General features: G+C 40.7%; 1 protein-coding gene across 1 annotated transcript in view; it reads right to left on the bottom strand.

Moving 5' to 3' along the window:
- PLXND1 (plexin D1) overlaps positions 1–14650 on the bottom strand; it is a 216653-nt gene that overhangs the window by 166499 nt on the left and 35504 nt on the right. The window contains exon 2 of the mRNA XM_054975821.1: positions 1545–1721. Coding sequence (XP_054831796.1) covers positions 1545–1721 — 177 coding nt within the window. The remainder of the gene's footprint in view (positions 1–1544; positions 1722–14650) is intronic.

The raw sequence follows: 14650 nt of genomic DNA, 5'->3' as shown, positions 1-14650 counted from the left end.
CTCTATGATTCTATGATTCTATGATATTAGTCAGCAGCCCCCACTTGGTGACTGTGCAGATGGAAAGGCAATTTGCTCACATATGTGGGTCCCAGATCACAAGGGTCTTTAAAGATAAGAACCAGTGCTGTGAATTAAGCTCACACAGGCAGCCAATAAAGTCGTTTTAATATCAGGATAATGTGCTCATAAGCACAAGATACCTGAGAAAAGGTGGGCTGCCACAATTTGCACAAATTGTTTCCTGAAACATACGGAAGGAAAGACCCACTTTAGACCAATTACAGTAATCCCAAAAGAGACTACAGATCCACAGAGAACTGTGGCAAGGCAGCTGATGAGTGCAGAAAATTTAACTTGGACCACTGCAGCCTAAGAGGAAGCAGATGCTGCATTTCTGCCTGACATCTAATGCTGCAACCCATCAGAATATATTGGCATGGTGAAGGTGCCGGATACCATGGATGTAACATGGACATATAAATGTAATTTGTGTTTGTGCAGCCCACTGAAAGCTTCTCCGCAGGTTCAGAGTACCACCACTTGCACTATTGTCTGAGGCTCACCAAACTGAGAGGTAGTCGGAAGGGCTCTGCTAGAATCAGAACACTGCAGAATCTAGTGCATCATACAGAACATTTTAATAAACAATCAGCAATCTTCCTAATGCAGGCAACAAAAATGTCATTTGTGTTGGCTGCAATTTACTCCCTTATGCTGTTCAGTGGATTTCACAAATGTTATTTAAGACTGGTCAGATAATTGTATCAACATGATCTTGCAAGTCCTTCCAAACAAGGATTTCAAATCACTTAAACATCATTTAGTAGATCTGTTAACATCCTATCCAAACTATGATGAGAAAGAGAACAACGGGAGAGGGAAACAAATGCCATTCAGGAAAACTCTGATTAATGGACAAGCCAGACCTGAACATGTCAAGGTAACTATTGTTTCAGATAATCTTTTCTACAGAGAGCTACAGCAGAATAACTGGCTGGTGGAAGATCCGATTGAAACTGGAATGCCTGAAAACCTTTTAAGGAACAGAATATGATAATTTTTTACAGTATATAGAAAGAAAATGTATAGGGAGTTTGGGGGTTAGAGACTGCACACTTACACAAACAGTTATTTAGCCAGAGTGCACAAATTAGCAGCTCTACTGTTAATGAAAAGCATCATGGGATTTTCAACAACCACAAGCACTCAGGAGTTCTGACATCTCTGAAAACTTATACCTTCAGGAGTTCACCGCTCCATAACATTGGGATGGGGATGAATCATTAAAACCACTTCCTTCTGAATTCAGGAGCTCTTTACTAATCTCCCATCCAGGAACGGAGCCAGAATAACCCTGCTTACTATGCGCAACAGCTACATAAAGGTAGAATGGCATTTTACCAAGAGCTTTCAAATATTGCCAGTATGGCTGTTTATTACCAATAGCTTCATAAATGAAAGATGCCATGTCCTATCATTAATTGTGAAACCATGAGTCCCTTAGGTGCTTTATTAATTCCTTGGGACACTGCAAATTTTACCTTAAGGAGTCTTCCATTTGCTGTTCCCAGAAATACAACTGTGTAATTATTGATGCTGGAGACTGCTACTGATGTAAGGCCTGTTGAAGTGAACACAGGCCTGGCTTTGATAGGCTGCAGGATTGACAGCGGATGCTGGAGATGTGCTGCTCCACAGTCCAACTGTTCTGGTTGCAACTGGAAAGAAAAATGCACATTAGTGAATACATCCTGGGACACTGCAGCCAACTATAACCAACTGTAAATTAATGTAAAAGTTTTATACTCTATATCGCACATATACATACAAATATAATCTTCCTTAACAGAATCAAGTCCATATTTCAACTCTGTACTGCAAAACTGAATTATTCAGAAGGGAATTTTTATGAAGGTAGTTGGGCTTTATTACAATAGAATTGTCCAGGAAGAAGGCTTTAATAAAGAGGAGGAGACTGTGTATAGTGTTACTATCTGTTGCAGTATGTATTATCATATTGTGCAAGTTTTGTATTGTTTAATATGCCATGTTAATGATTATGCTTTGTTTCAGCTTTGTTCCATTTATTTCTTGTTTTTAATTTCCACAAGCCTATTCTTAATTACATTGCTTATTGGATATCCCTAGTGAATGCACTGATTTACACTGTGTAATCCATAGTGAGTCTCAGTGAGAAAGGTGGGCTATAAACAAACAAATAAAGGTGGGTGGGCAAGCTTTTGCACACTGTTGCCCTCTCCCAGCATGGCAATGCAGACTGGTTAATAATACTATTGCTGGATGTATTTAAATTTTTCTTATTAGATCATGACCAATTTGAAATACAGCTATTGATAAATAATCCCATCTTACATATAGCTCAGAATTCCGTCTTTCATTGTGTCTGAGAAAGAGTTCAGTGTAAAAAATGGCTGCCTAATCTTTCAGCAACAAGGCTTCTCCAATAAATTATATCACTTTTATCTATTTCATATATAAAAATAAAGCAGCAAAACATAAGTTGTCTCAGTGGATGAAAATAAATCAAGGCTGCAAGCCAGCAGAGATTTACTTTGGAGTAAGCCTCGGTTAATGTCATGCCATGAACAAAGCTGCAAACTGAAACTGAACCCAGACAGGGTGGGAATGCCAGTTGGGAGGGAAGGCAGAGATATTGAAGGGCACTGTGTTCCTAACTTTGATGGGGTTCAGCTGACTCTTGCAGACTTGGTTAAGAGCCCAGGGGTTATACTGGATTCAGCACGGCTGCTAGAGAAGCAGCTGCAACAAATGTCTTCTTCCAACTCAGTCTAGCCCAGAAGATAGCCCCCTACCTTGACACGGCCGATCTGGCCACGGCAACATTAAGACTAGGCTAGACTGGTATAATGCACTCTACATAGGACTCCCCTCACAATCAACTTGGGGGCTCCAGGTAGTATAAAACGCCACATTTGGTGCCAGTTTGGTGTAGTGGTTAACAGTAGAAGAACTCTAATCTGGAGAACTGGGTTTGATTCCCCACTCCTCCACTTGAAGCCAGCTGGGTGACCTTGGGTGAGTCACAGTTCTCTGGAGCTCTCTCAGCCCCACCCACCTCACAGGGTGATTGTTGTGGGGTAATAATAGCATACTTCGTAAACTGCTCTGAGTGGGTATTAAGTTGTCCTGAAGGGCGGTATATAAATTGAATGTTATGTTATTATTGTTATTTCAATTATTTTCAGGAGCTAGGCAAAGCATGCATAGTACTCCCATTCTGCAGTTAGTTCACTAACTACCCATCAGTCACCAGGCTCAATTCAAGCTTTTGGCTATCACACAGAAATCCCTTCATGGCCTTGGTCCCTCATATCTACATGGCCACCTTTCTCCCTAGGCTCCACCATGGCCGTTTTGCTCAGCTTAATAGGGACTTCTACAGGTGCCACCCTGTAGAAGGCCTTATGTCAGGCTTAGAATTGCTTATGCTCTTTTTCAGCATTGTTTGAGCTCTGTATCAGATTTCTGCGTGTTTGAAGACCTCTGCAAATTTGTATCTGCATACCCCACTGCATGGTTTATTGAATGTCCCTGATGTTGATTGTAATGACTAATATATAACATGTCTTGAGTCTCAGTGAGAAAGGCAGACTATAAACAAACAAGCGTTCACAAACTGTTCCACAAATACAGCACTGAAATTATCTGAATATCTTCTTCTAAACACGACTCCAAAGTGTAGATCAAAAAATCTGCACTATGAGGCCAAAAACACAATGAGGGCATTTCTACAAACACAGGAAAATCCAGAGATTTGTAGCAAAATCTGAAAAGTGAAAACAAATGAAGGTGTTTATAAAAATGAAACAAAACTCAAGAAGCATAATGTGCACCAACCAATACATGCATTGGACCTTAAAAAAACAAATGCCAAATGAATCCTGCAAGATCAGTTTTTTAAAAAAAAAATGAGCAGCCAAGGGGTGGGGCAGAAAATGGCAGGAGGAGAGTTGGGGGCGGGGGAATGAGACAGACCAGCTGAAGAAGGAGGCACCTGAAGCGAAATGGTTGGGAAGACGTGGTGGTGACCACAGAAAGACTAATCCTGCTCAGTCAAATATAACACAACTCCAAGCAAAATGTCATCTACTGAAACTTACCATTTGACAATGTTTACAATGCAGAAAACAAAAGCAATTTCTCTATGATACTGGCTCTACTACACATGCTGAGTTTGACTCGGAAAAGCACATGGAAGGTTTCTAAGAAATTGTTTAAAGTAGATTAAGTTATTAATGGTAACACAACAGACAATCCCAGCCTTTCATACAGTCTTCAGTAGCCCTTGAACAAGGATGGCAATAACCTACAGTATTCCTTATACACAAATGCATTACATAATCTGCTATCATTTTGAATCACTGCCAAATCAAATTAAGGACTTGCAAATGATTTCTAGAGACTCTTCATTATTGTTTAAATGTAGATTTATTGCCATGAACTAAACTGCATCATTTATCCAAAGAAACATTTATTCTCACTTTGTAAGTCACAGTAAGAAATGATGGAAAGGGCTGATTATATAAAAAAACCTTTTATGCTGGAACAAGTGCCAAACAGGACTAACTCAGGCTCAAGAATAAGGTATAGTTTGTAAGAGAATAAACAGAAGAGATAATGTGTTATGAATATAAGGATTTCTGTAAAATGTGTTTTGCAGTTCTGCGTTATTTGATTCTATCTTTAAAAAAAACCTAATCCCTGAAGCAGTATTTATATTTCTTCCTGTAACCGGGCAACACAATTTCTCTTTAGCATGCCCAAGACCTTCCAATTTTTCTTATTTCTTATTTAAGAGTCTATCCCATATTTAACCAAATATTTTAATCAAGTTCCTGTTTTTGTCTTCTAGTGATAGCTGCACAGAAATTTTTATCACCAACCAGGTAGCTGGCTCTATAGCCACTAAGAGCCAAAACACACGAGAAGAAATACCCAGATGCAGCACGTGTTCTCTTACCTCAAGGTTTGCCGGGATCTGTAGGCGTCCTGGAAGTTTAAAGTTTAGCATTTACAGAGCAGCAGGAAGGGAAATACAGGCGCCTGCATTTCCCTTCCCCTTCCTGCTGCTCTGTAAATGCTAAACTTGTTCTCTTACCTCAAGGTTTGTTGGGAAGTGTGGGTGTCTTGGCAGCTTAAAGTTTAGCATTTACAGAGCAGCAGGAAGGGGAAGGGAAATACAGGTGCCTGTATTTTCCTTCCTGCTGCTCTGTAAATGCTAAACTTTAAGCTTCCAGGACGCCTACAGATCCCGGCAAACCTTGAGGTAAGAGAACACGTGCTGAATCTAGGTATTTCTTCTCGTGTGTTTTGGCTCTAAGCCAAATTATTTCACTACATTGATTAGTCCTGTTATAGTTAGTGGAACAGAACTAGTTCAACAGCTTTTACAGCATGACTCCAAAGCAGTCAAGTTCAAAAGGCTCTCCACTGATATGACAGGTGTATTGACTATTGTCTAGGTCAATGATTCCCAGAAAGCAGGCTACAGGAGCGCTGAAATGGCCTCACGATTAAGCCACCGTTTTGTCACAACATGCCTCTACCCACCCCTTTCCCATTGTGGGTTCATGATTAGCCTGCCTTTGCCACTTACATGAAAGGCATGCCTGGGCCATTTGAAGAACAGGAGGTGTCTTGGCCAAAGAATAGTAGGACTGGAGACGCTCAGCCTGACTGAATTATTTATTCTTCTTCTTCTTCTTTTTTTACAAAATTAAAGCTGTGAAGGCATGAGAGCAACCCACAGAAGTATTTTCTGGCAGCACCATAAGCTTAAAGAATTGATACCTGGCACAAAGAACCTCAGAGAGAAATTGACCCAATTGCACACTGAGAGCCCATTATGCTTTTGATAATTATATTTTGGCTCTATCTGGGTGGATGTTAGCAGCGGTACCTTCACAATGTGTTTGAGGCAGTTTACAATAAAACCAAACAGTAAAACATCATTAATAAACCTATAATCACAAGCATAAGAGCACTGTCAGAAAATCTAAAAGAGAAATTGAGACACTTTTAGCTACCATACTGCAAGGTCAGAGATGGGGACATGCACACTTCTTGTGGCAACCCTTCTTACTTCTCTTAGAGGAGGGATGCAGAGGAGAGCCTGAAATGACTATCACAGACTTTATCCATACATTAAAAACTCCTCATGTCTTCATATGTCCATCCTGATCGTGTCAATCTGACATGCTCTGGAAATTGCATCCTTGAACCTTAATTCCTAGGTGTGCAGTGTAGGGGCCCATTCTGATCAGGAATGTGGCAGGTAGGACAATAGGGCTTAAAGCCTCCCCCTCTCCATTGTGCCAACCTCAAATGATTCCTGGCAACTGCTGTTTGCCCTGTTGGGGAAACTTACATGTACTGATAGGGTAAATGCAAATTTTCCCAGTGAGGCAAACAGCAAGTCCTGGGGCCATTTCAAGTTGGGAAAATGGCCCAATGGGGAAAATGCACACCCCCTTTCTTTATATGCCATGGTCTTGATCTGAATTGGTGCGTGTTTGGGAAATAAGTTCGAGCACAAAACTCCCAGAGCTAGAACTCTGTAAGCTGTGAACTGGCCTTCAGTGTCTGGAGAGGAGGTGATCTTTTAAGTACACTGGTCCCAGTTTGTATAGGTATTTACAGACAAATTGGGCCAAGAAACAAACTCTTTTCTCAGCTATTTATAAGTTCATAATTTGCTGGTTCAGAGTGTGAATTTGTCCAACTTACAATGGTAAAAATGATTTTAAAAAATAGAGTAATATATTACCAGTAACTAACTTCAGCCAATAAACACAACTGTGTTCTGAATCACTTGAAATTTCTGAACAATTTTCAAAGGCAGTTCCACAAACAGAGCATTGTAGTAATCTACTCTGGAGATGATTACCATATGGATAAGTATATACAGAAGAGTACACACGTACACTAAGAGTTCAAAATGCCCTTAGCCTATCCCTTTTGGGTGCAGATCAGTGGTTCTCAAAGTAAGAGGCAAATAGCCTTAAACACATGGACAATTACCAGAAAACCTGAGATTCCTTCCTCACCCATCTCAGTGTCTCCCTCCACAGCTGACTAGTGCAACTGTGGGGACTGTACACAATAAAAACTTGGATTCAGCTGTACATTTCAATGAGTGGAAGGATTTCCACCTGCCAAGTATGACTTTCTTACATCCCCCCTCCTTCTGCTACCCTAGCATGCCACCAAAATGCTACTCCAGGGGGCAGCTCTCTGGGGATCACTTTGGGCTGCAGTGGGAGAGTGAAGGGAAAATCCTTTCCCCAGCAGAAACATCTGACTGAATCCAAGCTACAGATTTAGTCTGCTCAGAAAATGAGATGTCTCCATAATGAAAACCAACTTGAATTTAATACTCACTACTGTAGTTCATTCCCCTCCACCCTTGAAGTAGAAAGATTAGATTTTCTTTTTAAGGCTATGTACAGGCATATTATAAAGAGGCTCACAGGGCCATGCATGCCACTGAGTTCTTTTTTAATGACATAACACTGGAATGTGCCACTGGTTGCTTCAGTGCTGCCTCTTCCTTCTCCCTCTGCTGGGAAACAAGTCCCTCCCACCCAGACACTGCCTGAGATGGGCCATTTCCATCTTAACCCGTCAGATACTTCCATTCCCAGCAGAAAGAGGAGGCAGCAAAGGAGCAGGTGACTGCGCCGTGAGAGAAATGATCCTGCAGCAGAGTTGCTCGCTCACCTCTTGCCACCAGCCACCACCTCCTCCATCCTCCTGATGCTGGTAATGAAGTTAGCCCCTTACTCAAATGCCTGAAACAGAAGCAGCCTGCCTCAAGCAATCAAATGCAGGGTGCCTCATTCTCCAAAAGAGGGAGAAGTAGGAGGAGTGGGATGGCAGAGCTGTCAGTGACTGTAACATATATCAGTGGTGGATTTACTCATAAATTACAGCCACAAGTTCGTTAGAAACAGAACTCAAAGCATATTCACAACACTGTGAGCCTCTTTTTAATATACATCTGGATACAGCCAAGCAGAAGACAACCTTCATGTTGTGTCATAAAAAATATCTAGAGTCAGTGGGTCTAATTTTAATTGCAAGCAATAATCTACACATCATTTTCCTGCATGCTGCAGACACAATGGGCAAAGAAAAGGGGGGGAAAACCATGACTTGCTGGCACTTCAGAATTTTTTTTTAAAAAGATGTCTACCTTGTCTTCCCCATGCTCAAGGTCACATACAATCAAAACAACCATTTATAATATGCACAATAAAACAGTATAATATATAAAAGGTATGGACATAATGGCAAGAAACTAACTTATTTCAGAGGTAATCAACCAATCATCTAAAAAAAACCCTGTTCTACATGCCTTATGAAAGGCCAAAAGCAACGGAGCCCGGCACATATTCTTTGTTAATCCATATTGACTTCATTTATACCCCGCTTTTCTCCCCAATGGGAATATCGTTCTTCTCTCATCCACCTTACCCTTACAACAACCCTGCGAGGTAGGTTTGGCTGAGGAGCAAATGACTGACCAAAGATCTCCCAGCATGCCTCCATGGCGAGTGGGGATTCAAACTTGCCCTCCTAGATTGTACTCCAACACTCTGACCACTACACAACACTGCCTATGCTATGACTACAACAGAAATGTATGAAAAATCGGTTTGTATGGCCATAAGCCTTTTCTGAAAAGCAGCTTTCTTTTTCATCATCCACTGTTGTCTAAAGAAAGAAATGAAGGCAGAATTGCCTTTCCAGTTTTAGTTCTGCAATATATCTAAACTGGTGGAGCTAGGAAAGATGGTATAACAGCAACCCAGAAGGCTCTCTGCTGGGTTGCTGTTATATCCCTGCCATTCAGAGTTGTGATTCAGCTGGAAGTATAGGGCATGCACACATACACAGCAGCCTTCATTCTATCCAGATAACATCATATTCTACAAACCTGCAAATGCAGAACGCCTTTAGTAGAGAATTAATTTGGGCAAAGATTTTTAGAACTGCTAGAGTTATTAGCAAAAATGTGTAAATGGATTGACATCATCTAGCTTCTGAATATGGTCTTGGGGATGAAGAAAAGCTTATCCCACCTAAACTATAAGGTCTTTTATGAACCAACCAAGTAATTCCTCCTCCCCATCCCACAACCCCCTGCTTAAATCTCAAAGTGAAGCAAAAGATTAGAATTGTTGCTGTAAGGAAAATTAAACTGGACAAGGAAGTTTGTTCTCAGGAAGTCAGTTTCAGAAGGAAATGCAGAAAGGAAGAGGAGACAGCACTCAGGAAAAATGGTGCATTGTACAGACTTTTTTGGTTCCTGTGTTTTCTGAGCCTAAAACAGTTCTTCCTCTATTTGAAATGGTGGAAAGGCGGCGTTTCAATTCAAAACTAAGCTTCTTTGAGAAGCCCATACATTTTTGTTTGGGTCAACTGTTGTTGCAAAATGCACAAGTCACATTTTCTAGCCCTGTCCATGAATCTTATCAGAGGATTATACTGTCGGCTCCCAGCATGCCTTATGTCCTGGGAAAATGACACAACTAACATCAGATTATCGTTTCTGGACTTGTAGATTTATGGGATCTAATAGATTTCACAAGCTCAATATTTGGCAGTTGCTTGTACTCAACTGACATTTCTATTAATCCCTATGATAAAAGAACCAAATGTTATCTCTTGCCTCTCTTAATGTAAACCTTTAGCATTAAAGTACAATTCAAAAAGACTACTTATTGCAGATAATATATTTCTTAAAAGAAAAATGGGAAGGAGGTTTTCTAACTCAAAGGAATAATTTGCCCAACTCATCCTTTTGACAAAAGAAGCTTTCTCATCAAGAAAAACTCAACAATAGTGATTTGTTTGTTCAGTTCTACAGTGGAATAATTAGTTTTTAATTAACCACCCACAGAGTAGCAAATATAACAAAAAACCAACCCCATACACCTTTCACCCACCCTCCCACCAACATTACCTATTAACAAGAGAAGACAGTGAGAGGGGGGATATATGCCCAACCCTACACGGGCTGATTTTTAACCGCCCTGCCCTGTGGGCTCGAGGTGCTATGTAGGGTGCAAATATGAGCTGCTTTGTTTCTGTTTAAATGCTGTACTTTCCCAATGGCTACCGATGTTTTTAATTGTTTTAACTGTTTTTTGTACCTATGTAGTTATGATGTAATTCCGCTCTAAGCCCGCTCATAGGGAGAGCAGACTATAAATTAAATTAATAAATAAAATAAATAAAAAGACAGAGCAGCATACATTGACAGATGAGAGTGGCAATAAAGAAAGAAGTGAGAAATAATGGTTCAGAACATTAAGATGCATTCTGGGTAAACTGAGTTTGCATTCTGCAAATATAGATCCATTTATGGCTGCCATGACAAAACACCCTGCAATAATGCAAGGATGATTCAAGTGTGAGAAATGGGACCTCCAAGGTAACAGGGATTCTTGGACAGAAAGTGTAATTATTTTCAGCTTTCAACACCTTAGTATTTTGAAACCTCAATGAGTTTCTGAAACTTTTATTTATATGATAAAAATACAGCCCAAAGATCACAATCCAAAAGTTACTGGACCAAAAGCCCATTTCTGTTGCATATTCTTTAGGAAGCAAGCTTTCAACAAGCAAAAGACAATATTTTCCTATATCAAAACAAAGATTATATTCTACCATACGAAAACAAGAAAATGACAGATACTCATTTAAAATGGGAGCTTACAAATACAAGTCAGAAGAGTTAATAGCTCACTGCAAGAATGTAATTGCTTGTGAAAAATCATTAGCCAATTTCCTCTGTCAGTCGCTGATGAATCATCATTGTACTTACAAATGAGCATTCACTGTGCAAAAGCCAGTGACATCAAGTAGAATCAGAAGAATTAGTTGAGAAAAATGAACAGCTATTTCTTCAGTTCACTAACATGTTCTGTCTTACTTTCTTAACAGATGAAAGAATTCCATTTGCTGAAGAGACTTTAAAGTGTTTGTTTTCATTATCTTGTTTGTTTTTTGTTTCTCATTAGCTCTCTTCCACTAATGAGAGTGCTTATATGCCCTGCTAGATTCATAATAATTTAGGCCCTAATTGTGAAGATTTTTCTTAACAGATTCTATGAGGTTGTTGTGGGTTTTCCGGGCTGTATTGCCGTGGTCTTGGCATTGTAGTTCCTGACGTTTCGCCAGCAGCTGTGGCTGGCATCTTCAGAGGTGTAGCACCAAAAGACTTTTGGTGCTACACCTCTGAAGATGCCAGCCACAGCTGCTGGCGAAACGTCAGGAACTACAATGCCAAGACCACGGCAATACAGCCCGGAAAACCCACAACAACCATCGTTCTCCGGCCGTGAAAGCCTTCGACAATAGATTCTATGAGAATTACATTAGAACAACACTAGGGTATATATGGGATGGAAATAAGCTCACTATTAACATAAATATAGATTAACAGTGAAATCCTAAGAAGTGTTACTCCAGTCTAAGCCCACTGAAATCAATGAGCTTAGACTGGAGTAACTCTGCTTAGGATTTCCCTGTAAGAGTATCAGATTTGAATTAAAATATATTGATGGATAGAAGAGATCAACTTTTTCCAATTAAATGTAGAGAAGAAAATATACAGTACAGAGGAACTATTTTTTTCAAAATGTTTGTAAAATATAAACAGGAAATAATTGAGGTTAAAATATTGTAGAAAGATAATAGACACTGTAAAGAACTTTATGTTCAAAGCATCCTTTTCTTAGAACATTGTTTAGATAAATACTGATAACTTAAGAACCTAATAAAATGAAGATAGTAAAAGTAATGTCTGTAAATGCCAATGGGATGAATAATCATGAGAAAAAGATAATTCAACTAATAAAAATGATCATGTAGCTATTATACTAGTTCTCGTTCTGGCTCATAATACTTCCCTATTACATCTAAACAACGCAAACTAGAGTTTGCTTGCAAATCAAAATTTGAACTAAGCTCCTATTTTCATGCAGGAGACTTAAATAAAAAAGCTGTGCATATGTTTGGAAAATTTTCATGAAAAGTAAATTAGGTAAAAAGGTAAAGGTAGTCCCCTTGTGCAAGCACCGAGTCATTTTTTATTTATTTATTTATTTAATTCAATTTATATTCCATCCTCCCCGTAACAGCAGGCTCAGCGCAGATTACGTACAATATAATACATCAAAATATATATACTTTAAAATACAGATAAAACCACATAAATATTTAAAGCAGTATAGCAGCACTTCACGAGAAAATCCACTACCCAATCATCTCCACAGATGTTTAACACAAGGCTGGGTGGTAGATACATCTGGTAGGGAGGGCACATTTTCCTCTATTCGGCTGGTGGGGAGGGTTTAGCCAGTATCAACCATATGCCTGGCGGAACAGCTCCGCCTTGCAGGCCCAGCGGAAAGATAACAAATCCGGCCGTGCCCTGGTCTCTTTAGACAGAGTGTTCCACCAGGTTGGAGCCAGGACTGAAAAGGCCCTGGCTCTGGTCGACGCTAGGTAGACCTCCCTGGGGTGAGGGATCATTAACAGCTGTTTATCGCTGGATCAAAGTGTCCTCCAGGGCTCATATAGGGAAAGGCAGTCCTGCAGATACATTGGTCCCAGTCCGCATAGGGCTTTATAGGTTAATACCAAAACCTTGAATTTGATTCGGTACTCCACCGGTAACCAATGGAGCTGGCACAGTACCGGTGTTGTGTGTATATTAGAAGGCACTCCAGAAGGCACACATGCCACAGCATTTTGGACCAGCTGCAAGTGCAACCACCGGATCAGGTTCAAGGGAAGCCCTGCATAGAGCATGTTACAGTAGTCTAGCCCAGAGGTGACCATTGCCTGGACCACTGTAGTTAAGTTGCAGGCCAAGAGATAGGAAGTGAGCTGTCTGGTCTGTCGGAGATGGAAGAAAGAGGACCTGGCAACCGCTGTGACCTGGGCCTCCATTTTTAAGAAGGCATCCAGGATCACTCCCCGGGCTCCTAACTCTCAAAGCTGGTGTAAGCACGGTCCCATCGAGTGTAGGAAACCGGGGTCCCAAATCCATGCTCCTATGACCCATGTACAGGATCTCCATCTTCGAGGGGTTTAATTTCAGCTGACTCTGCCTCAACCATCTAGTCACGGTTTCAAACGTATGCTCCAGGACAACAGGAGCCGATCTAGGCCAGCTGTCCATCAACAGATATAACTGGGTGTCATCAGTATGCTGATGAAAGCCCTAAAGTTTGCGCCAGCTGGGTGAGGGGGCACATATAGATATTAAACAACAGTGGGGAGAGTATTGTCCCCTGTGGAACACCATACACTAGGGGATAGCGGGATGACAACTTCTCCCCAAGTGCCACCCTCTGTCCCCGACCGTGGAGAAAAGAGACAAGCCACTGTAGTGTCATCCCTTGTATTCCCACATTGGCGAGGTGGTGGGTCAGAAGATCATAATCGACTCATGGGGTTTTACTGACCCATGAGGATTACTGACCCATGGGGGGACATCACATCACGACATTTTCTTGGCAGACTTTTTATGGGGTGATCTGACATTGCCTTCCCCAGTCATGTTTCTGAAAAACAGTTACAAAATAGAGGTGTGTTAACGATGAAAGTGAGTTAAGTGATATATAGCAGTGCTAAGATCCTAGGGAAATATATTTTTGATCAAAAGGTTAAAACAAAAAGACTGCTCTACAGTTAGGTTATAAGCGTAATATTGGCTAACCCTATTCACATTATACAAAACTCTTCAGAAAGAAAGGTATTATTTGCAAAGAACTTTAATAGAGTTATTAATTTAACTTCAGAATGAGACTTTTCTGTCATCCAGGGCTTTTTTTCAGCTGGAACGCAGTGGAATGGAGTTCCGGAATGTCTTGAAAATGGTCACATGGCTGGTGGCCCCGCCCCCTGATCTCCAGACAGAAGGGAGTTTAGATTGCCCTCCACACCAATCTAAACTCCCCTCTGTCTGGAGATCAGGGGGCGGAGCCACCAGCCATGTGACCATTTTCTCCGAGGGCAACCCACTGAGTTCCACCACCTCTTTTCCCAGAAAAAAAGCCCTGTCATCCTTCCACTACTGCAGGCTGCTACCCAAATTGCTATTAATCATGGACAGGAGACAGTATGAGGAATGAATTAAGGGTCTGCAATGAGTGAGAGAAACAGCAAAACTCTTTCCCTGTACGAGCTGAAAATGGATTCAACCCTATACATTTTTTCTTCAACATGCTACTGTTCTTACTATAAAATACATTATTCTCTTGGAGTTTTGAGTTACTGAAGAAGTAACTGCAGGACTGAACCCCATACATGGTCCTAGCTCTGGTAACAGTAATTTGAGAATTAGAAAATAGTAACAAACATGGAGATTCGGCATTAAGCTACCTGAAAATTTTAAGTAATTAAGTAAATAGACACAATTATCTATTTAAAGATATCACATTTACAGTGGTACAAATGGGGGACCCATACGGACTAACAAGGGACTAACATTTCCCCACTGCCTCTTGCTTTTCCTCTTTGCCTTCTCCTGGCAGTACCTGAAGTCTCTCCTTCCTTCCTTCCTTCCTTCTCCCTCCCCCGTAAGACC

This window comes from Eublepharis macularius, chromosome 4, assembly GCF_028583425.1.
Source record: "Eublepharis macularius isolate TG4126 chromosome 4, MPM_Emac_v1.0, whole genome shotgun sequence".
NCBI classification, from domain to species: Eukaryota; Metazoa; Chordata; class Lepidosauria; order Squamata; family Eublepharidae; genus Eublepharis; species Eublepharis macularius.
This window is presented reverse-complemented; position numbering and strand designations above follow the sequence as displayed.